Here is a 21,976-nt window from a genome sequence, read left to right as displayed (position 1 = left end):
GTTATGCAATTCTGAGTCATGATCGATATGAAGTAAATGTTTTTAGTGATCATGATTTAGTATGACACTTTAAAGAAAGATGTTGGACGTTTTGGATGTAATGTAAAGACCAAAAAAAAAAAAAAAAAAAAAAAAAAAAAAAAACGAGATCGGGAATACGATCGTCCTTGCTGATTGCGAGATTTCAACGAATCTGTGGAATAATGTATTTCACGTAAATGCTTTGTTTATTTTAAAAAAAAAGTATAAAACGTCTATTAATTGTCAATTTAAATTGATGTTTAAAAACATTGATGTTTCTTTTTCTTTTCTTTTTTTTTTTTTGACGGACTCATAAAATCGCGTGCGGACTAGTAAAAGTAAAGAAGCACTAGTCCGGCCGGACTAAAGCCTACAAATGTTAGTGTCGAACCCTGCCTGTTTCCTAATCAAGAAAATTTTGGTCAGTTCCAACATCCAAAGCAATTCTTGTAAACAAATAAATTAATGACTATTTTCCGGAAGAAATGAAAGCTGCACTTAAATGTACATGTATGTACAAATGTGCACAAGCATGATATTTGAGTGTAACTGAAATAAATTATATATCCATCTTGATCTGGGCTCATTGCATTGTAATTTATGACAGAACGCGTTATATTTCCACCCTCTCTTTAATGCCAAAATCCGTTTTGGACAAAAGTTGACAATATACTGAGGTAGCACTGTACTGCTAATTTTTTTTTATTTTTAACACATTTAAATATTTTAATGATTGTTTTTCTAATATACATGTATTAACATGTCGATCATTGATTTCTGGTGTTACAGTGAATAAACGACCAAATCCATCTCCAGTTTTAGGATCTGATTTAAGGTTATGATAAATAATTATCAACTGATGTTGTATTTCCCAATACTGAGAACAAAACTTGTAAAACAGATTTACCTCTGCAACATGTGTCCTTATACTGTCTATCAGAGATTCAAAAGCCATGGAGTTGAATTCCTCTTCTTGAGACAGTTCATGTAGATCTTTGGAAAAATCTTCTTCCTTGTTCTTGAGAATGCTTCCTAAGTTAAGAAGAAAAAAAACACATACATAAACGATTAAGCAAAACAATTTTACTAGTAAATACTGTGCAGGTGTCTGTAAAATTAAAAGTTGTGCATAATAGAAGTTAATTTATATTTCTCAAAAATTTCAGTGTATCTAGTTAGTACTAAAATTTTACATAAATCATAAGTGTATTGATTTATATTTTATAAATAAGCACACTTGTGACTCTTGTGATTCATGATATGGATTCCATCAGATTAGATGCGTGTACATGCACCTTTTCAACTGGGAATTTTAAATTGGAAAATGTTGCAAAATTTGGAAATATTAATGTTGTTTTACTGTAGAATAAAGTCAGTAAGACTATAGGTTTATCCTCTTTGCACATCTTTATATTGTCTCATTATTCAAGAGCAATGAAAAATTCAATCTACTTGTCATTTAGGATATCTTAATTTGGGGGGATAAAAGTTTAAATTTTCAATTGGGACAGGGTCCTTTATCTAGACTTGCATGCTACAGATATTAAGAATTAGCCTTGATACATGTATAGTCATACAATTCTAAATGAGGCCATGGTGACCTACTTTTGGGTTTCCACAAACTTTTCTCTTAAGATGCATCAACTGACAAGGTTTGATGTCCTAAGTCTCACAGTGTAAATGAGCCAAATGGACAATCTAAATGCTAATTAACAGACAGATGGGAAAGCTATACCATTATTCCACCAATCTCAGTAGATTGGCATAACAAAAACTGTCCTTGAAACTTTGAATAAGACCACATTTCCAATAGTACATGTATTAGGGTATTATTTTCCAATAAAAACATAAATATATCTAATTGTAACTTAGTTTCTCTACAGTGGAAAGCCACATTTCTCACACCTTTCTTTTGGGAGTTTGGTTTCTTCTCATTCTCAAACATCTGAACCGATTCTCCGACAAATAGAATCTTGTTAGCCACCCTTACTGGGATGTAACATGGTAGGAGCTCAGCCCTCAGGGCAAATCTATGTAGACTGGAACTTATTTCTGTGGTGTTCAAGGACAGGATTTTCTGCAAATACCTTCATAGATTACCATACTTTCATTAATGAACATACATAGGACTCTCATAATGTAAATGTAAGAACAAGCTGAAATGTGATTTATCCATATAAAGATATTGACCCTCTGGCCTCAATGCATTGCCATGTATGTATATCTAATTGATTTTGAAAATATCTAAGTAACAGTAAATTAGTAAAAACAATAAAACAATTTAATCAGTACTTAGAATTAGGCAGCTATGGTACTATCATTACTATGATATTCCTTAAATTCTGTTTTGAAAAGTCGATTAAATGATTAAATCTGAAGTTTCTTCTCAATTTAAAATATATTTTATTGCTACGATTTAGAGTACTTTCCAACGAGTGTGCTTTTTTTCATGGAAGTTTGTTCTAGTTCAAATCTAGTAAGAACTTCGGGTACAATTTACTAGAGTAAACAATTAAAACTCTCATACAACACCCAAAACTTGTCTTTATTTTCATCAGTGGTCAATGCATTGTTTTCAGACAAAAACTCTTGCTTATTTTTACACTCAGTCGAAATCCTTGAGCTAAAATGCAAATTATTGTCCCCAGCCTAAGCCTGAATGTGTACCCCAATATAAAAGAGTTCCTATAAAACTTGAACTCACAAAAAAATCTATTAGGGTTGGACCTACTTGTAGCTGCCTCCCAGTAACCCCCATGATTGGTAGTTCATCATTCTCCTCCTCTTCCTGCATGTTTACAGAACTGATACCTTCTGAGTCCTCTGTGTTCAGCTGTACAAAGAACTCCTGATACGGATCATTCAGGCAGCCATACAGAAGCCAGGAACACAGCTGTTTGTAAAGCAGTCCATGACATACATATAAAATCCTGTAAAAGTATTGCTGAATAAGACATGCCATTTTTAAAAAATTTCCAATAGTCAGAGGTCTGAAGAATGCAAAGTGAGGCAAGGGAATTAACTCTATTATACAACCTTACAGTGAAAGTTTGTTTTTTATATCTAAAGATGAAAAATACAACGAATACTTGTAAATTTGATAGACATTTTTTTGGAAGCAAAATTAATCATCTACATGTTAATCAGACCTAAGAGATGTACAATGGGATAGTTTTCTTACCTATTTAAAGCATTTCGGACTATAGGGAGACCACAAACTGCATTTTTATGAAGAATATCCAGAATGTAACAACCATGTGCCTACAAACAAAATTAAAATATTAACTCAATGGATGATTGTCAACATTGAGGTTTTTTTTTTTTTTTTCTAAAGCATGTTTTTGCTACGCAGTTTTACAAAAACAATGATGAAAAAACAAATTACTAAAAAAATAAATATTTTCTTAAAGCATATAGAAAAGTTAATTGACAAGAGTATTTTTCAACAGAATCATACTATTTCAAATTCCAAAAATCATAAGACTTAATCCATAGAACTGATTATAGATATCTTAAGGTCTTGATTTTTTTTTTATCATTTCAGTATACCTTGTGACTTGTGATTTGTTCCAGAACTGATGCCAGGGCAGGGAACAAAATGTGGTACTGTAATACATTCAAAAACATGTCTATTTCAAGTTTATTACACATGTAATAGTGTAATACAAGCTTAATAAAAAAAAAATTACTTTTATATCAAATCAAGAAATGTATCCATATGATATGAATACCACACCCTATGATATACATGTATTACATCATGAAAAGAAATATACAGTAGACACAATAATAAGTTATTTATGCAATGTATTTAGTCACAAAACTTCCTGCAGAAATTTGTCACAGTGTACTAAATGCGCATTAATGTCTAACAATGACAATTCAAAGAATCCCCATATTTTTCTATCCACGGATTGAACAGAAATTGTGATTCCATGGAATTATGACCCAGTGGTAAAAAGTACATTTACTGTCTTTGTTTCTTCTGTCCAAATGAATAAGATGAAATAAGAAATTATATTTCATACACCATGGTACGAGGGTTGTTCCAGAAAAATAGGTACTTTTTAAATTTACCTAAACAAATAAAACAAGAGGCCCAAGGGCCTTAACGGTCACCTGAGTATAATACAACACTGTAAAAGGTCCATAGAAGTATAAAACAAAATTAACTGATAGACAAAGCAATGTTGTCCAAGAATTTCAAAAATCTGGTAAAAATACTCTTGCTTATTGTAACATGCTAGACACAAGTGATCTCCTTGGGATCATACTTGGTTTTCCCAAGTCTTACAGGGATGATAATGAATGTAAAATATACAAATACAATGGACACTTGCCTATTGTGTAAGGTATTCAATATATACAGATATGTTTTGGTCACTTGTCTAGTGCTACAATTCAGTACAGTCGCCTGCATGGCGCAGTGGTTAGAGTGTCTGCTCTAGAGTCGCGAAGTAAGGAGTTGATCCTTACGTCGCGGGTTCGAATCCCACTGTGGGACGTGGAAACAGGTCCTTCGGATGAGACCGTATAAACCGAGGTCCTGTGTCGCAGTAGGTGCTGGCACGAAAAAGATCCCTCACTGCTCCATGGCCGTAAGTGCCGAGTATAGCACAAAATTTGAAGCTCTCCACTGGCACGTGGTGGCGTCTCCATATGAGTGAAAAATTCTCGAAAGGGACGTTAAACAACATACAAACAAAAACAAACAAACAATTCAGTACACACAGACTTGGGTATACAACATGTCTATTTGCCACTTGTCACTAATTACACTTGTCACCTGCCTCTCTGTGATTCTTTGTTCACTTTGATAAAGTATAAACAATTTAATCCAGTCTATTGTCAACCATGACTTCCCCAATGACATCAACTAACCTACTGTCATACAGATCACAACCATGTAATCATACTGTGTACATTTCCAACTTTTGCTAAATATATAAATAATCTTTATGTCATATTTTATAATGCTTTTCAGACAAGAATCTGACTTTGAACATGCTTTGCTCATTTAAACCAAACATTCATTTTTATTTTGTTTCTATATATTTAACATTCTTTCTTGCGTTCTCATTCAATCAAATAATCCGGATAATTAAATTATACACAAGGATTTCTTCATTAACAACATCTAGCAAAGGGGAGTAACTCTCATTTGCTTAACTTATTTCAATTGTGTACTCTGTTTGCCTCATAGATACCCAGGAGCAAAGAAAAGGCACATATACTTAAATTAATATTTAATACATTTACATTGATATTATTGCATTTAGTTTGTTTGCTAAGTACTCATGGGCAGATGAGAAGATTTTCAAAGCATTAAATGATTAATGCATTTTTGCTAACTAATGAATAGAGCCCCACCCATACATAAAGCCCCTGACCAAGGGGCAATGAAATTCACAATTTTGAAAGACTAGAGGCACTCTTTCTCATCATAACTATGTACTTATTTTGTTTGCTTAATACCAAGGGGCAAAGGAGAAGATTTTTAAAGCATTAACGTATTTTCAGTATATAACAAATAAGCCCCCCCCAGGAACCCCTGACCGAGGGGCCATGAAATTCACAATTTTGGAAGAGGCACCATTGCTCATCATAACTATATATTTAGTTCAGCCGCTTAATACCCAGTAGCAGAGGAGAAGATTTTCTAAGGATTAATGCATTTTCACTGTATAATCATTAGAGCCCCATCCTAACACCAGAACCCCTGACCCAGGGGCCATGAAATTCACAATTTTGGAAGAGGCACCATTGTTCATCATAACTTTGTACTCATTTCATCGGCTAAATACCCAGGAGCAGAGGAGTAGAATTTTAAAGAATACATGCATTTTCACTATATAATCATTAGAGCCCCGCCCTAACACCAGAACTCCTGACCCAGGGGCCATGAAATTCACAATTTTGGAAGAGGCACCATTGCTCATCATAAATATGTACTTATTTCATCGGCTGAATACCCAAAAGCAGAGAAGGAGATTTTTAAAGAATTTATGCATTTTCACTATATAATCATTAGAGCCTGTGTAACGACGAAAAGTGACCCCCATAGAATATTGACCGGGGGGTCAAATTTCTCCGTAGAAAAATGACCCCCCGGTCAATTTTCTACGGCAAGTAGGGTCATTTTTCGACCGTAGAAAACCCTTCCAGGCCGGTAATTCTACGACTCCACACACGTTGAAAAATGACCCCCATAGAAATATGACCCCCTACTTTTTTTTTCACTATATTTTATAATTAAACCTTTAGAAATGAGATGTGATATGCGTTAATCCGATGTTTGGAAGGGTCGGTGAAGGCCTAGAGTCTCTCGATTTTTTTTCTTTAAAATGTATATTGGAGGAGGAGCAAAGTACCTTCCCCTCCTTAACGCCACTTCTCAATACTAGCATCATATACAATGTACGTGGAAATATGTCTTTTTTTTCTTGCATCCCAATGAGTATACATCATTGAGGAGCAATAATTCATATATATATATATATATATATATATATATATATATATATATATATATATATATATATATATATTTATAAAATTTTTAGACAAGGAAAAAAATAGAGAAAGCACGGCATATGAAGCGTACAATAGCGTCCAATATGGAGATGCTATCATTAACTGTAATTACTGCTTCATTTTTAATATCATGTAATATCTTTTTCCCTCTTTTAGGGTCATTTATCCTTATGTATTACATGAATATTAATACCCCCGCTTCGAATAAAATGGGGGTATATACCTTGTACCCTGCGAATCTCTCTGTTATGTGTGCGGGGTGAATGTTTGTGTCTGACTGTCTGTCCGAAACATTTTTTTTTCGCTGCAGTTTTCTCTGCAACAACTCATCGCAGATGCTTGAAATTTTAATACACTCTTTGGTTCGGCTATACAGTGATATTCATTTTGGTACAAACCCTGTCCGTCTGTCTGTGCGGATGGGGTATCACTAGAGAGCACTGGCTCATAGATTTCTTGTTTCCCCTGTAATTTGTGTACTTAAAATTATTGTCTGTAGAATTATATTATACAATGACCTTGTCAGCAAATACAATTTATCATTGAGTCAAATGCTGACTAACGTTTTTCATACTAATTGTTAGGCCATTATTTACACACTGAATTGTCGACGGATTTTTCCGTTATTTCCCGATCATGACAAGGAGCACACGGCAGGTGTGACCGGTCGGCAGGGGATGCTCACTCCTCCATGGCACCTGATCCCACCTCTGATGTTTGGAGGTCCGTGTTTGCTCTGCTCCTATTTTGTATTGTTTAGTGGACCTTTGAGCTTGAATACTGTTCGTTATCTTCATATATTTCATTATCTCTATTGTAGGAAAAAAACGAATGTATCTAAGTAACGTTAACTATGAAACACTATATATATTGTTTGTATCAGGATCGCTATATGAAAAACACTGATAGTCTCTAACCAAAAAAAAAAAAACCACAACAAAAAACTATAGTTCACCAAAGTTAACTATAGTTTAATGCAGTATCAAAGTTTTTACTATAGTAAATCAAAGTATTTTTTTTTTTTGGATATATGATTGTGATATGTTTTGTTCTTAAATTTATACGTGTACTTTTTTTATATGTTAGGGAACTACAAGGGGTGATCAAAAAGTTTGTGAACTATCTCGTTATTTACAAAACCACAGTTCAGATCAAAATGAAATTTGGCACACAATTAGTCATAAACATGTTCTATAAAAAGCAGATATTTGCTCCACATTTGGACGTCACAATATAAAAATTACTCAATATGTAGATGAAGTGACAAAAAATGAATGACTCAGTCGTACTTGAGCAACAAACGGCTTTAAAGTTTAACGTTTATCTTAGAAATTCCTTTTCAGTGGCATAAAATAATTTGTACACGATTTATGAAGACAAAAAGACATGGCAGAAGTTCAATTATTAATTGGATTGATTGTTTTAGTGAAGGAAGGGAGGTGGTTAAAATGATGTTTGTTCTGGTGCCCAGTGAAAGCAAGCTTGGGAAGAGATGTGTCCTTAGTTGAGCAATCTGTAACGAAAGATCGCCAAACTGCAGTTAGAAAAATAGTTGAATATCTTAACAATAACATAGTTATTGAAACCCTAAAATATCGTTTACCTTAGATTTTAAACATATCATATATGATAAAAAGAAGGCGCCCATACTTTATCCACAATGGATAAACGACGCGTCCCAATACAAAAGAGTCGGGTTTTGATGGTTACTATGCTTATCCTGGGAAAAGATATCCTTATCCACCAATCCTATTTATAACAAATGGGCTATTCTTGTTACAAAAATTAACTTGCATGGTAAGAAATATAAGACTCGGAAAAATCTTTTAATTTCTGTGAACAGAACGCTACGGAGCATGTCACTTGAACGCCTGGATCACGTAATTCGCACATGGGCAGAACGCTACGGAGCATGTCACGTGAACGCCTGGATCACGTAATTCCCACATGGGCAGAACGATGGCAGATGTGCATTCAATTCGGAGAGGACCACTTTAAAAAATAATACAAATCGAAATCTGATTTTATTTCTTTTATGGTAGTAATTCAATTACTTCGCGAACATTTTGATTACACCTCGTATTTCTTGTTCATTAACATATCATCCCAAAATTTTACATTACAGATATAAATTTAAGAAAATTCAGCTTTGAAATCTCAAAAAAGTTCCAAACAAAGTTTCATAGTTAATTAAAGTATCAAAGTATTTACTATAGTTAATAATAGTAAACTATAGTTAAGTATAGTTTACTATAGTGAATTTTTGTTAGGAGTGCCCTTTGATTGTGATAGAAATACTTGCAATATGCTCCCCTTTCTTGATCATTATATAGATACATGTATAAACTACATCCTCATGCACATATGCGTTATAAAACTCCTTGTAAGTAGGGTTTTTGATGTAAGAAAAAAGATTTTTGTTTACTTTTATCCAAAAAACTCGTATATTTTTAAACCTCGTATCACACAGCAAGATCGCTTAATTTGTGTATATAGGAAAGACATGGCCAGATTTTTTTTCCCTGGCTAGCAAATTTAAAGAGTGGGTTACATCCTCGTTACCCACTCTCTCAAAACTTACCACTATAGATACACTGACAAGAATCACGTACTTGATTCGAACACAATATGTGTAACAATATTTTTTGGCACAGTTCTATGTAGTCTTGCAAACGCAACTTCAATTGTGCTAATATTGCCAATCATACTTAGGGAAAAAATAATATGTAAATTAGGCAGAGAAGCTTTTTCATAATGCTACATTTGGGTTTTTCTATTGGTTAAAATTATTACATGTAACTAGAAAGGGGAAATACGTATTACTGTGTATAAACTTGTGTCAATTCTTAGTATACCAAAGAATATGGAATGTTGTTAGTGAAATTTTAAAATTTAATGTATCATGGAAACTTATAGTAGTAGGATTCTATAATGAAGTCAACGAAAACACAATTTTATTTACCAATCTTATATCATTTGTAGCCCTTAGAATCTATAAATACAAAATGCTGTGTACATGTAGACTGGAAGAAATAGCTGAAACGCCAAAAGCAATTCTTTGTCATGTTAAAAAATCCTTAAACACGTTTTATTATGCTCTTAAAAGATCAAAATACAAGGACTGGAAAATAAATATATTTAAAAAGGTCGAGGGAAGTCTGTGATATAAATCATCCAACTTTTATACATATGAATATATATATGTATATAACATAAAAAAACTATATAATTAACTTAATCTCATTATTATGTATGTAATGTATTGCTTTTCGTTTTCAATATATTTTTTTCTTTATTGTAATTCAATGTTAAAACATGAATATGTATAAACTATAAGAGTTGTTTTATTAATAGCCACTATTAAGAGGGTCCAGTCCTCTGATAGAGCTGCCATATGAATCAATATGAACTGTAGTGGGACGACGTGGACTCGTTATGGCAGTGTGGCATAATTATTTTACATCTTATAAATTTAATTTGCAAGCTGTACAAAAATCATTATATTGAATCATATGATATCTAAAGTATAAATTTATGTAATATAAATTATAATCTACATTGTATCTTGATTATACAGGTATATGCATCCTGCGAGATGCAATAGCTATTGTATCACTTGGAGCTTAGTCGGGGCCCCATCCCCAATAGCTGCCTTCTTTTCAAATATAAGGATATCTTCTTTGTAATAGATTATGTCTGGAAAATAAAGTTTATTTAAAAAAAAAAATCTTAGTATACCAAACGTCTCTTTTATTAATTAATCATTTTTTTTTAATATAAAAAGGCTTTGTTGACACTAGCAAACGACAAAAGACATTGGTAAAGATTTTGAGCTAACCATTTTTTTGTGTCTCTGAGATCGAATATCAGAGGAATTTTGATTTAGTCCTGTCTGTTATTTTTACACAAATTTAATCTTCCTTATATTTTTATTAGACTTTTTTTTTCTTACCAGAAAATCAAAGATATATATGAGATCTAATTTTCCTAACAATTGTACTTTTTTCACGCAAATTTATTTGGGTAGGGTTCGAACACATTAATCTTTCTTGTAACTTCTGAAGAAAAAAATAACGCTTGAGACTTTTTTTCATTCTTTTTTTTTTTTTTTTCATTATTTACCCAGAGTAAAATTTAAAGAGGATCATTATAATTATACACAGAAACCATGCATTTTTATTCATATATAAGTTTCTCTCTCTGACACCAGCTAAGTAAACAGTTTTGTTTTTTTTTTAAATGACGACTCTCGAAATCTTTTTTTTTTTTAATATAAAATTTGATAAAACAAATCCAAGAACACATGTATTTTTGCTCGTATAGTCATCGAACAGCATAATAGCCTATAGTTATTTGATATTCTTTAATGAGATAAAACATCTTGTATTATAGATGTACATGTAAGGTAAAGTATAACCTTTTGTTACTTAAACTTTAAAGCTTTTAGGCTGCGTGATTTTACTTCTACGTATTTGCCTAACAAGAATATTTATACCAAAACCAGTTTTTTTTTTGTATAAAAAAAAGAGACAGGGGGTCATTATTCTACGGGGTCATTTTTCTACAACCCACACGGAGAAAAATGACCCCCAGGCCATAATTTCTACGAAAAAGGGGGTCATTTTTCTACGTAGAATATTGACCAGGGGGTCAAATTTCTACGTAGAAAAATGACCCCCGGTCAATATTCTACGGGGGTCACTTTTCGTCGTTACAACGACGAAAAGTGACCCCCGTAGAATATTGACCGGGGGGTCAAATTTCTCCGTAGAAAAATGACCCCCCGGTCAATTTTCTACGGCAAGTAGGGTCATTTTTCGACCGTAGAAAACCCTTCCAGGCCGGTAATTCTACGACTCCACACACGTTGAAAAATGACCCCCATAGAAATCTGACCCCCTACTTTTTCACTATATTTTATAATTAAACCTTTAGAAATGAGGTGTGAAATGCATTAATCCAATGTTGGGGAGGGTCGGCGAAGGCCTAGAGTCTCCTGTTTTTTTTTTTCCCTTTCAAATGTATATTGGAGGAGGAGTAAAGTACCTTCCCCTCCTTAACGCCACTTCTCAATACAATGTATATGGTATGGTTATTTTTGCTTGCATCCCATTGAGTATACATTATTACGGAGCATAAATTCATAATTCATATATATATATATATATATATATATATATATATATATATATATATATATATATAAATCCGTTTTGTTTTTTTCTTGTTTTTTTTTTTCTCACAGGTTTTGTTCAAAAAAAAAAAAAAAAAAAAAATGACATGATATTTTTCTGACAACGATATACCTGTATGGAATGGATGTTATCGGAAACTTTTTAAAGGACAAGTTTGTGGCCCTATACTTCTAGCTTTAAATTTGTTCCCGCTTTCAACCTGCCTCCATCCCAGCTTTTACATGTATCAGTTTCTGGATACACCATTGCATTGAAACAAAAAACGTATTGTATTATTATTTTTAGACAAGGAAAAAATTAAAGAAAGCACGGCATATGAAGCCTCCAATAGCGTCCAATATGGAAATGCTATCATTAACTGTAATTGCTGCTTCATTTTTAATATGTAATATCTTTTTCCCTCTTTTAGGTTCATTTATCCTTATTTATTACATGAATATTAATATCCCCGCTTCGAAGGAAATGGGGGTATATACCTTGTACCCTGCGAATCTCTCTGTTGTGTGTGCGGGGTGAGTGTTTGTGTCTGTCTGTCCGAAACATTTTTTTTTTTCGTTGCAGTTTTCTCTGCAACATCTCATCGCAGATGCTTGAAATTTTAATACACTCTTTGGTTCGGCATGCTGTACAGTGATATTCATTTCGGTACAAATCTTGTCCGTCTGTCTGTGCGGGTGGGGTATCACTAGAAAGCACTGGCTCATAGATTTTTTTGTTTCCCCTGTAATTTGTGTACTTACAATTATTGTCTGTAGAATTATATTATCTCTATTGTAGGGAAAAAAACGAATGTATCTAAATAACATTAACTATGAAACACTATCAGGATCTCTTTGTATCAGGATCGCTATATGAAAAACACTGATAGTTTCTAACGAAAAAAAACTATAGTTTACCAAAGTTAACTATAGTTTAATGCAGTATCAAAGTTTTTACTATAGTAAATCAAAGTATTTTTTTTTGATATATGATTGTGATATTTTATGTTCTTAAATTTATATGTGCACTTTTTTTTAATTTAGGGAACTACGAGGGGTGATCATAAAGTTCTATCTTGTTATTTACAAAACCAAAGTTCAGATCAAAATAAAATTTGGCACACATTTAGTCATAAACATGTTCTATAAATAGCAGATATTTCTTCCACGTTTCGACGTCACAATATAAAAATGACTAAATATGTAGATGACTTGACAAAAAATGGTTGACTCAGTCTTACTTGATCAACGAACGGCTTTAAAGTTTAAAGTTTATCTTAGAAATTCCTTTTCAGTAGCATATAATAATTTGTACATGATTTATGAAGACAAAAAGACATGGCAGAAGTTCAATCATTAATTGGATTGATTGTTTTAGTGAAGGAAGGGAGGTGGTAATGATGTTTGTTCTGGTGCCCAGTGAAAGCAAGCTTGGGGAGAGATGTGTCCTTAGTTGAGCAATCTGTAACGAAAGATCGCCAAATTACAGTAAGAAAAATAGTTGAATATCTTAACAATAATATAATTATTGAATCCCTAAAATATCGTTTACCTTAGATTTTAAACATATCATTTATGATAAAAAGAAGGCGCCCATACTTCATCCACAATGGCTAAACGACACACCCCAATACAAGAGAGTCGGGTTGTGATGGTCACTATGCTCATTCTGCATGAAAAAGATATACTAATCCACCAATCCTATTTGTGACAAATGGGCTATTCTTGTTATAAAAATAATTTGCATGGTAAGAAATATAAAACTCGGAAAAATCTTTTAATTTCTGTGAACAGAACGCTACGGAGCATGTCATGTGAACGCCTGGATCACGTGATTCGCGCATGGGCAGATCCATTATAATAAGAAAACGTGAAATAAATTTTCTAAGTTAAAAAATAAGCCGATTATTCAATTAAAATATACAACTGAAAGATAACTGAAAGGCCACTGAAATGTATCTGTCATTCAGTCAACTGAATGGTAACTGAAAGACCACGGAAAAGTCACGGGAAAGGAACTTTTCAGTGACCTTTCAGTGGCCATTCAGTGGGCATTCAGTTACCATTCCGTCGACTGAATGGTGTAATTTCATCCTGTGAGAACGATGGCAGATGTGCATTCAAATCGGAGAGGACCACTTTAAACAAGAGGCCCAAGGGCCTTAACGGTCACCTGAGTACAATACAACAATTTAGAGGATCCATAAACTGATAAATGAAGCTTTGTTGCCCAACAGCAAGAAAATAGTATGATTAGCATCAACAAAATAATTGGTCTAGTATCTATCTGCCCCCCCCCCCCCATTTATCACTATTCCCATGCAGACTATTAACAAAATGTCTATTATTCAACCCCATATTATTCCTTCTCACAATGGCCTCTCTTGGCCGTTGAAGAACATTTAAAAAGATAGGTTATTTTTGTCTCATTTTTATTCATCTATTATTTCCAAGTCATTAAAACTATGAAAGTACTTTTTTTATTATACAATAAATTTTCTTGCATAATTCTCTTATTCTATTAAGCTTTCAAATACATTATGTAAATTGATTAATTATCAAAGGTGAATGAAGGGGAATAACTTTGCTCAGTAGAATAAAAGTTAATAGAGCCCTGGCCAGGACCAGAAAACTTGACTAAATGGTCCAGGTGTTCAAAATTCTGGTAAAAATACCCTTGCATATTAAAACTTTTACTCTGTTTGTCTTGAACATCCAAAGAAGCATAGACAATTTTCAAAGAAATGCATTTTCACCATATTATTAAATAAATAAAGCCCCATCCTTACACCAGAACATCTGACCCATTGGCCACGAACTCACAATTCTGGAAGAAGCACCCTTTCTCATCATAACTATACACTTGTTTCTTTAGTTTATAACCAGGAGTAGATAAAAAATTTTGAAAGAAATTAAGCATTTTCACTATATAAATGTAATCAATAGAGCTCTCCCCCCCCCCAAACCCCTGACCCAGGGGCCATGAATTTCACAATTTTGGAAGAGGCATTCTTCCTTATCATAACCATGCACTTCCTTTGTTTGAAAAATACCCAGGAGCAGAGAAGAAGATTTTGAAAGAATTCATGCCCTTTCCCTATATAATCAATAGAGCCCCCTCCCCTCTAACACCAGAACCCCTGACCCTGGGGCCATGAAATTCACAATTTTGGAAGAGGCACTCTTGCTCATCATAACTATGTACTTAGTTATTTTATTTAATACCCAGGAGCAGAAAAGATTTTCTAAGAATTAATGCATTTTCACTATATAATCAATAGAGCCCCCCCCCCCTAACACCAGAGCCCCTGACCCTGGGGCCATGAATTTCACAATTTTGGAAGAAGTACTCTTGCTCTTCATAACTATGTACTTAGTTACTTTATTTAATAACCAGGAGCACAGAAAAGGATTTTCATAGAATTACTGCAATTCTACTATACAATCAATAGAGCCCCCCCCCCCCCTAACACCAGAACCCCTGACCCTGGGGCCATGAAATTCACAATTTTGGAAGAGGCACTCTTGCTCATCATAACTATGTACTTAGTTACTTTATTTAATACCCAGGAGCACAGAAAAGGATTTTCATAGAATTACTGCATTTTCACTATATAATCAATAGAGCCCCGCCCTAACACCAGAACCCCTGACCCTGAGGCCATGAAATTCACAATTTCGGAAGAGGCACTCTTGCTCATCATAACTATGTACTTAGTTACTTTATTTAATACCCAGGAGCAGAGAAGAAGATTTTCAAAGAATTCATGCATTTTCACTACATAATCAATAGAGCCCCGCCCTAACACCAGAACCCCTGACCCTGGGGCCATGAAATTCACAATTTTGGAAGAAGTACTCTTGCTCTTCATAACTATGTACTTAGTTACTTTATTTAATAACCAGGAGCACAGAAAAGGATTTTCATAGAATTACTGCAATTCTACTATACAATCAATAGAGCCCCCCCCCCCCCCCCCAACACCAGAACCCCTGACCCTGGGGCCATGAAATTCACAATTTTGGAAGAGGCACTCTTGCTCATCATAACTATGTACTTAGTTACTTTATTTAATACCCAGGAGCACAGAAAAGGATTTTCATAGAATTACTGCATTTTCACTATATAATCAATAGAGCCCCGCCCTAACACCAGAACCCCTGACCCTGAGGCCATGAAATTCACAATTTCGGAAGAGGCACTCTTGCTCATCATAACTATGTACTTAGTTACTTTATTTAATACCCAGGAGCAGAGAAGAAGATTTTCAAAGAATTCATGCATTTTCACTACATAATCAATAGAGCCCCGCCCTAACACCAGAACCCCTGACCCTGGGGCCATGAAATTCACAATTTTGGATGAGGCACTCTTGCTCTTCATAACTATGTACTTATTTAGTTTATTTAATACCCAGGAGCAGAGAAGAAGATTTTCAAAGAAATAATGCACTTTCACTATATGTTCTATATAGCCCCACCCTAGCACCAGAACCCCTGACCCTGGGGCCATGAATTTCACAATTTTGGTAGAGGGCTCAATGCTTATTACTATGATGCCAACAGTTTGACTGCTTGATGTCCTGGAGTAAAGAAGAAGATTTTTAAAGATTGCATTATTTTCAGTGGTTTTAGCCCCACCCCTCAGGTCCCAGGGGGGCAGGGACCATGAAATTCACCATTTTTGTTCCCCTTTACCCATAGATGCTATATGCCAAATTTGGTTGAAATTGGTTAAGCGGTTTCAGAGAAGAAGCTAAAAATGTTCAAATGTTAACACACGACGCACACCGCACGACGCACGCCGACGGACGAGAACAGATAGCAATAGGTCACCTGAGTGACTCAGGTGACCTAAAAATAATACAAATCGAAATCTGATTTTATTTCTTTTATGGAAGTAATTCAATTAGTTCGCGAACTTTTTGATTACCCCTCGTATTTCTTGTTCATTAACATATCATCCCAAAATTTTACATTACTGATATCAATTTAAGAAAGTTTCAGCTTTGAAATCTCAAAAAAGTTCCAAACAAAGTTTCATAGTTAATCAAAGTATCAAAGTATTTACTATAGTTAATAATAGTAAACTAATATAGTTAACTACGAGGGTTGTTCGGTAAAATCGTGGACAAGTCGTATTGTATAAAAAATAATCACCACTAGGTTCTAAAATTTTCACTATTTTTTAGTACACTTTTCATCAATATACATAGCAAATTTCAAATAGATATGTGCTCAAATAAACAAAATATGAGACTTTATGTTATGTGTGGCATCGCCTTACGGCGCACGTATGATAACGTCAAAGTGTATAAAGCAGCGTCACGTTTCCTCTTTGCTAAAAAAAGTTAGGTAAGCCCCACTAAAACTCGGAAATTTCATTGATGCACATACTTGTGTTCCCCTTTATTCCTCCATAAACAGTCAAGGAACCAATCTCACACACACATGGAACTTTCTGAAGATTTATTAGTAAGTTATGGACAGTATTCTCACTCTCATTCAACTAAATAGGTTGTCTTATATCGATAGTCTACAGTGATAGCGTCTTTTGCTATTGCCTGTAGCTGTTTGTTGGGATGTTTCTTTCTACCTGAGGACCCGATCAAAAACCTTCCGCTTAGAAAACTCCCATTTCACTTGTATATTAAAGATCTAGTAATATTTTTTTTTCTGTAGTCATTTAAAATTTCTTAGGGCGTAATTACTACATCTAAATCAAACGGAACTGCTCTCCGGTGCACCGTAACTTCACCAAACATCGCCATTTTTCGCTTGTTGCGTTTACCACTTTCCCATTTCAAATGCTCGGGAAACTGCCAAAGTTTAAGGAAATACCTTGAAAATTTTCAAAAGACGACATAATAGATAGTGGATTAAAAATAGGATAATTTTTAACCCAACCTTATCTATTTAGTACTTTTATTTCGAAATAATACTCATGTATTTTCAAATGAAACCCTGGTTTATTTATCGTGCGCCGTAGGACCGTACCCTGTGTACATTCAAGCGTAATAAACACTTTGTTTTTGTATATATTTTATCCAAAAAAATATGATAAATAAACATTTGTTGAAAATTTCAGCTGAGTGCGCCCATTATTTTTCGAGAAAAACGCTTTGTCCACGATTTTACCGGACAATCCTCGTATAGTTTACTATAGTAAATTTTTGTTAGGAGTGCCCTTCGATTGTGATAGAAATACTGGCAATATACTCCCCTTCCTTGATCATTTTATAGATACATGTATAATCTACATCATCATGCACATATGCATTATGTAACTCATTATAAGTAGGATTTTTAATGCAAGAAAAATAGATTTTTGTTTACTATTATCCTAAAGACTCTTATATTTTTAAAACCTTGTATCACACAGCAAGATCGCTTAATTTGTGCATAGGAAAGAGATGGCCAGATTTTTTTTCTATAGGCTAGTAAATTCAAAGAGTGGGTTACATCCTCGTTACCCACCCCCTCAAAACTTACCACTATAGATACGCTGACACGAATCACGTACTTGAACAATATTTTTGGTACAGTTGTATGTAGTCTTGCAAACGCAACTTCAATTGTGCTAATATTGCCAATCATACTTAGGGAAAAAATAATATGTAAATTAGGCAGCGAAGCTTTTTCATAATGCAACATTCGTTTTTTTTTTCTATTGGTAAAACTTATTACATATAACTAGAAAAGGGAAATACGTACAACTGTGTATAAACTTATGTCAATTCTTAGTATACCAAACATCTCTTTTATTAATTAATTATTTTTTTATGTACATGTAAAAAGCCTCATTTTGTTTATAGGTTTTGTTGACACTAGCAAACGACAAAAGACATTGGTAAAGATTTTGAGCTAACCATTTTTTTGTGTCTCTGAGATATCTGAATATCAGAGGAATTTTGATTTAGTCCTGTCTGTTATTTTTACACAAATTTAATCTTCCTTATATATTTTTATTAGAAGTTTTTTACCAGAAAGTCAAAGATATATATGAGATCTAATTTTCTTAACAATTGTCCATTTTTTTCACGCAGATTTATTTGGGTAGGGTTCGAAAACATTAATCTTTCTTGTAACTTCAGAAAAAAAAAAACCCTTGAGACTTTATTTTCATTCTTTTTTTTTTTTTTTTTTTTTTACATTATTTACCCAGAGTAAAATTTAAAGAGGATCATTACAATTACACAGAAACCATGCATTTTTATTCATATATAAATTTCTCTCTCTGACACCAGCCAAGTAAATAATCTTGTTTTTTTTTTAAATGACGACTCTGGAAACTTTTTTTAAAAATAAAATTTGATAAAACAAATCTAAGAACACATGTATTTTTGTTTTCTTATAGTCAACGAACAGCATAATAGCCTATAGTTATTTGATTTCCTTTAATGGGATAAAACATCTTGTATTATTGATGTACATGTAATGTATGGTGTAACCTTTTGTTACTTAAACTTTAAAACTTTTAGGCTGCGTGATTTTACTCCTATGTATTTGCCTAACAAGAATAGTCCTACCAAAACCAGTTTTTTTTGTATAGAAAAAAAAACACGGGGTCATTATTCTACGGGGTCATTTTTCTACAACCCACACGGAGAAAAATGACCCCCAGGCCATAATTTCTACGAAAAAGGGGGTCATTTTTCCACGTAGAATATTGACCAGGGGGTCAAATTTCTACGTAGAAAAATGACCCCCGGTCAATATTCTATGGGGGTCACTATTCGTCGTTACACCTGCCCTAACACCAGAACCCCGGACCCAGGGGCTGTGAAATTCCCAATTTTGGAAGAGGCACCATTGCTCATCATACAATGTAACTATTACTTAGTTCATCCACTTAATACCCAGGAGCAGAGGAGAAGATTTTTAAAGAATTTATACATACTCACTATATAATCATTAGAGCCACGCCCTAACACCAGAACCCCTGACCCAGGGGCCATGAAATTCACAATTTTGAGAGAGGGTTCAATGCTTATTACAATCATGCCAACAGTTTGACTGTTTGATGTCCAGGAGTAAAGAAGAAGATTTTTAAAGATTGCATTAATTTTGGTGGTTTTAGCCCCACCCCTCAGGCCCCAGGGGGTCAGGGGCCATGAAATTCAAAATTTTTGTTCCCCTTCACCCATAGATGCTATATGCCAAAATTGGTTGAAATTGGTCGAGTGGTTTCAGAGGAGAAGCTGAAAATGTTAAAATGTTAACGCACGACGAACACCAACGGACAAAAATGTATAGCAATAGGTCACCTGAGTGACTCAGGTGACCTAAAAATCTAACAAAAAGGATTCATTTTTTTGTACATTGTTGGGAAATGATAATTCAGTCATTTTGACAAAATATTATGAGGTTGAATTTCATATGCATATGGAATATGGAAACAGTATTTAATGGGTGTTAAATATTGGAGGTGGGTGCACGCAACTTTTTCACTTTTTAAAAACAGGTTGTGAGCAATGTTCTGTGTATTACGAAATTAAATGGAATCCTACTGTGAAAAAAAATTTACATCAAGGTTAAAAAAAAATTGGACACAGTGGATAAATACTCACCAAATAATGTATCAGTGCACAGGCTTACATAAAACATAAGAAATCAGAGATTACAGAGCTTATCTCAACAAATGTTTTAGGTAGGGCAAATTCCCACATTAAACTAATAATCTAGTAGTGTACATCTCAAGATGCAACATTTATGCAATTTGATCTGATAGGGCTTGCAGTTACTTGGGAATAGACTTATCCAAAAACTTCAAACTAGTCACTCATCCAGAAAATGCAATTCAAATCCAGCATCTGAAGCAAGTGTGAGAGTGTTCATCCCTTGATGCATCATCCATGAAAGTTTGGTTCAGAAATATAGGCCTTATAGTTTCTTTGTAATAGACCTGCACCCAAAACATTAACCTGGTCCATATCTGGAAAATGTATATCCAGCATCCAAAGCAAGTCCATTAGTGTGCATCCTTAGATGTCTCTTCCATGCAAGTTTGGTCAACCTATGGCTTATAGTTACTTTAGAATGAACCTGCTCCAAAAACTTTAACCTGTTCACTCATCTGGAAAATGTAGGTCAGATCCAGTATCCCAAGCAAGCCTGGTAGTGTGCATCCTTAGATGTATCATTGATGCAAGTTTGATCAATAGAGGGCTTATAGTTACTTTAGGATGAACCTGCTCCAAGAACTATAACCTGTTCACTCATCCAGAAAATGAAGGTCAGATCCAGCATCCGAAGCAAGCCTGGTAGTGTACATCCTTAGATGTATCATCTACGCAAGTTTGGTCAACATAGGGCTTAAAGTTACTTTAAAATGAACCTGCCTCAAAAACTTAAACCTGGTCACTCATCCGGAAAATGTAGGTCAAATCCAGCATCCAATGCAAGCCTGGTAGTGTGCTTCCTTGGATGTATCATCCATGCAAGTTTGAACAAAATAGGGCTTATAGTTACTTGGAAATGAGACCTGCATCAATAACTTTAACCTGCACCTAAAACTCTAACCTGCTCCAAAAACATTACCCTGATCATTCCTAAGCTGAAATTGCAGCATCTGAAACCTTGGCTGGTACATTGAACTACACTAGTAGCATTTTTCATGCATCTCTGATTAAAGTAGGGTATAGACGTACTCAAAAAGAAAACTACACCATAAAACTTTAACCTGGGATGCCGACACTGAGGGTATCACATAAGCTCCCCCCATCTTTTTTGAGGTGTGCTAAAAATATCTTGAACAGTTTCTTTGAACTTGAACTAACCAAAATTTGAGAAAAGTTAGGTCAAGATCAAAGACAAAAAAAAGTTAAATATCTCTCAATATGCATCAGCATAAGCTGGTTGAAAATATCTTGATTTGTTTCTGTGAAATTTAGCTAAAGACAAATTTGAGAAAAGTGAGATCAAGGTTGAATGAAAGTTCAAGGTCAATGTTGATGCCATGAAGATTGATAAAAATATACTGAATAGTTTCTTACTCATTAATTATCATAAGTAAAGGGGAAAGCAAAATAACTTCTCTCAGTAGAGTACAAATTTCCTTACAAGATCAATAAAGCCCTGCCTAGCACCAGTCTCCGGGGCCATAAAACTTAGACGAGCTCACTTTTGATCTCGGTCTCACTTTTACCAAAGGAATTAATAGTAGAAAAGTGAGACTGAGATCAAAAGTGAGCTCATCTAAGTTTTATGGCCCCGGAGCCTGAACACTTGATCCAGTGGTCTAAAATT

General features: G+C 34.1%; 2 protein-coding genes across 3 annotated transcripts in view; one reads left to right on the top strand and one right to left on the bottom strand.

Moving 5' to 3' along the window:
• The window catches only part of LOC133173165 (large ribosomal subunit protein uL4-like), a 389,882-nt gene that overhangs the window by 310,351 nt on the left and 57,555 nt on the right, over positions 1-21,976 (top strand). The gene's annotated exons all lie outside the window — the stretch shown is intronic.
• LOC133173127 (gamma-tubulin complex component 4-like) overlaps positions 1-21,976 on the bottom strand; it is a 114,533-nt gene that overhangs the window by 74,938 nt on the left and 17,619 nt on the right. For both annotated transcript variants that reach the window (XM_061308066.1, XM_061308074.1), the window contains exons 4-8: positions 3,571-3,627; positions 3,203-3,282; positions 2,753-2,951; positions 1,927-2,098; positions 929-1,053 (exon numbers count right to left, since the gene is read on the bottom strand). In XM_061308066.1, coding sequence (XP_061164050.1) covers positions 929-1,053; positions 1,927-2,098; positions 2,753-2,951; positions 3,203-3,282; positions 3,571-3,627 — 633 coding nt within the window. The remainder of the gene's footprint in view (positions 1-928; positions 1,054-1,926; positions 2,099-2,752; positions 2,952-3,202; positions 3,283-3,570; positions 3,628-21,976) is intronic.

This window comes from Saccostrea echinata, unplaced genomic scaffold, assembly GCF_033153115.1.
Source record: "Saccostrea echinata isolate AGI-Se365-2 ecotype Australia unplaced genomic scaffold, CSIRO_AGI_Sech_v1 ptg000002l, whole genome shotgun sequence".
Taxonomy (NCBI): Eukaryota; Metazoa; Mollusca; class Bivalvia; order Ostreida; family Ostreidae; genus Saccostrea; species Saccostrea echinata.
The sequence above is the reverse complement of the archived record's forward strand: the minus strand, read 5'-3'. Positions and strand labels throughout refer to the sequence as shown.